The sequence below is a fragment of the Propithecus coquereli genome, unplaced genomic scaffold, assembly GCF_000956105.1.
Source record: "Propithecus coquereli isolate 6110/MARCELLA unplaced genomic scaffold, Pcoq_1.0 Scaffold302, whole genome shotgun sequence".
NCBI lineage: Eukaryota > Metazoa > Chordata > Mammalia > Primates > Indriidae > Propithecus > Propithecus coquereli.
The window spans coordinates 563,939-566,284 of record NW_012148642.1 but is presented as its reverse complement, the minus strand read 5'-3'; the positions used below and the strand labels follow the sequence as shown (position 1 = coordinate 566,284).

Genomic DNA, 2,346 nt, shown 5'->3' with positions numbered 1-2,346 from the left:
GAATAAAGTTGCTATAAACATTTGTGTGCAGGTTTTTGTGTGGACATAGATTTTGAACTTATTTGGGTAAATGCCCAGGGGTGCTATTGCTGGATAATATGGTAAAAGTATAATTGATTTTGTAAGAAACTGCCTTCCAAAGTGACCGTGCCATTTTGCATTCTCACCAGCATGAATGAGAGTTCCTGTTGCTCCATATTGTCAGCATTTGCTGTTTTCAGTGTTTTGGATGTTAGCCATTCTAATAGGTGTGTAGAGGTCCTTATTGTTCTAATTTGTGATTTACTAATGACATATAATGAGCATATTTCCATCTGCTTGTTATCCATCTGTAGATCTTTGGTGAGGTGTCCAGATCTTTGCCCTTTTAATTGAGTTTTCATTTTATTGAATTTTAAGAGTTCTATGTATATTTTGATACAAGTCCTTTGATAAGATATGTGTTTTGCGAGTATTTCCTCTCAGTCTGATGTTCGTCTTTCATTCTTATAATAGAATGAAAAGACTTCTTTCTTTTATAGAGCAGAAATTTTCAATTTTATTAAAGTCCAATTTATCAGCTTTTTCTTTCATGCATCTTGCTTTTGGTGATGTATCTAAAAATTCACCGCCAACTCCAAGATCACTTAGATTCTCTCCTATGTTATCTTCTAAAAGTTTTATAGTTTTGCATTTTACCTTTAGATCTATGATCACTTTGAGTTAGTTTTTGTGAAAGATACAAAGTTAGTGTCTAGATTCTTTTTTTCTGGCATCATTAGGCCACTTTTTTATCCTTTTTTAGCACATTTGAGATTTTCTTTCTAAGATCAGAGCCTCAAATATGTTATCCCTATTAATGTAATCTTTTAATTATGGTCTGTTAAAATCTTTTTGAATTTTGGTTCTTTCCTTCATGTACCTATTCATATTTATTTTTTGCAAATATTTATTGAGTGCCTACTGTGAGCTAAGCCCTGTACTGTGTTTTGGGGGTACATTCTGAATGAAACAAACTCCCTATCTGTCCTTAAAGGCTTCTTTTTGAGGTTTGAAAGAAAGGTAAGCAGACAAGAAACAAATATACAAATAAATGATTTGTCAGATGATGATGAGTGCTGAGAAGAAAGATTAAGCTGGTTAGGGAGACAAAGGGTAAGGAGGGGTGTTATTTCAGTGCAGATGGTCAAGGAAGGCTGGTCTGATGAGATCAACAGACACCTAAAGGAAATGAGGGAGCATGTAGATGCTTGAGGAATGAGAATCCAAGCCGAAGATACTGCGTGTTCAAAGGTCCCGGGGAGGGAGTGTACTTGGCATGTTTGAGGGATAGTAAGGAGGCCAGTGTTGTTGGAGTGGAATAAGGAAAGGGGCAGAATGAGAGAGGATGAGGTTGGAGAAGGAGGGAGAGGCAAGATGGTCGTGTGTATCTTTTACATATCCAGTAAATTTCCTTTCATCTCCATTGCTGATAAAGTGATGTATACGAAAATGCTGCAGGGGGAGCCCTAATGAAATGTTGCTGGGAATATTCCAGCACTTAGGCCTCATCCCTCTGAGCATCTCACTTTGGGCATAGACATTTGATTGGTAGCTCATCCACTTAATTGTATTCTAGCATATTGTTTCCACACTTCTTCACCTGTCCACAGGGATATCTTTAAATAATTTGCCAGAATCCTTGCTGAAGATCAGATACAATGTGTCTGTCTAATTTCCAAGATCTGATGCAGTAATCTGTCAAAGAATGAAATGAGGTTAGTCTGAAATGACTTGGTCTTATCGAGAACCAGGCCGATTCTTAATGATCACCTATTTCTAGGTGGTCACAAATCATCCTTTTAATCAGGGTTTATGTATATTCTTTTCAAAAAATCAAATATTTGCAAATGTATAATTATAAAGCTAGTTATTTCATTTTTAGAATAAAATAGAACTATTTATCATAAAATGGTCGTATTTTAGGGAGACATTCTTTTTCCTCTGTGTTAACTGTGAATTAATGTCATATTAGAACTTACTGGCTCAGATGCTGGGGTCTTTTCTCATACCAGCTGGGTGTCCAACAGCTCAATTCAGTTCTGACACCAACTCCTGAAGTTAGTGCAGACTCCATGGGTTAAGCGCTCAGTCTCACAAGACTGCCCTCACCTCTGGCACCAGGCGCAAGTCCTGGGGGGATGGTCACCTGTTCTTCCAACCAACCAGCTATAAATCGAGGGTTCCCCGACCCCCTCCTCAGGTTTGATAATTTGCAAGAATGACTCAAAGTTAGGAAAACACTTCACTTATATTTACTGGTTTATTATAAAGGATACAACTCAGGAACAGCCAAATGGAAAGATGTGTAGGGCAAGGTACAAGGGC

The 2,346-nt window shown here is 37.5% G+C and overlaps 1 protein-coding gene across 1 annotated transcript in view; it reads left to right on the top strand.

The window, feature by feature from the left end:
• The window catches only part of AGK (acylglycerol kinase), an 84,241-nt gene that overhangs the window by 38,753 nt on the left and 43,142 nt on the right, over positions 1–2,346 (top strand). The window contains 1 exon segment of the mRNA XM_012649786.1: positions 1,350–1,371. Coding sequence (XP_012505240.1) covers positions 1,350–1,371 — 22 coding nt within the window.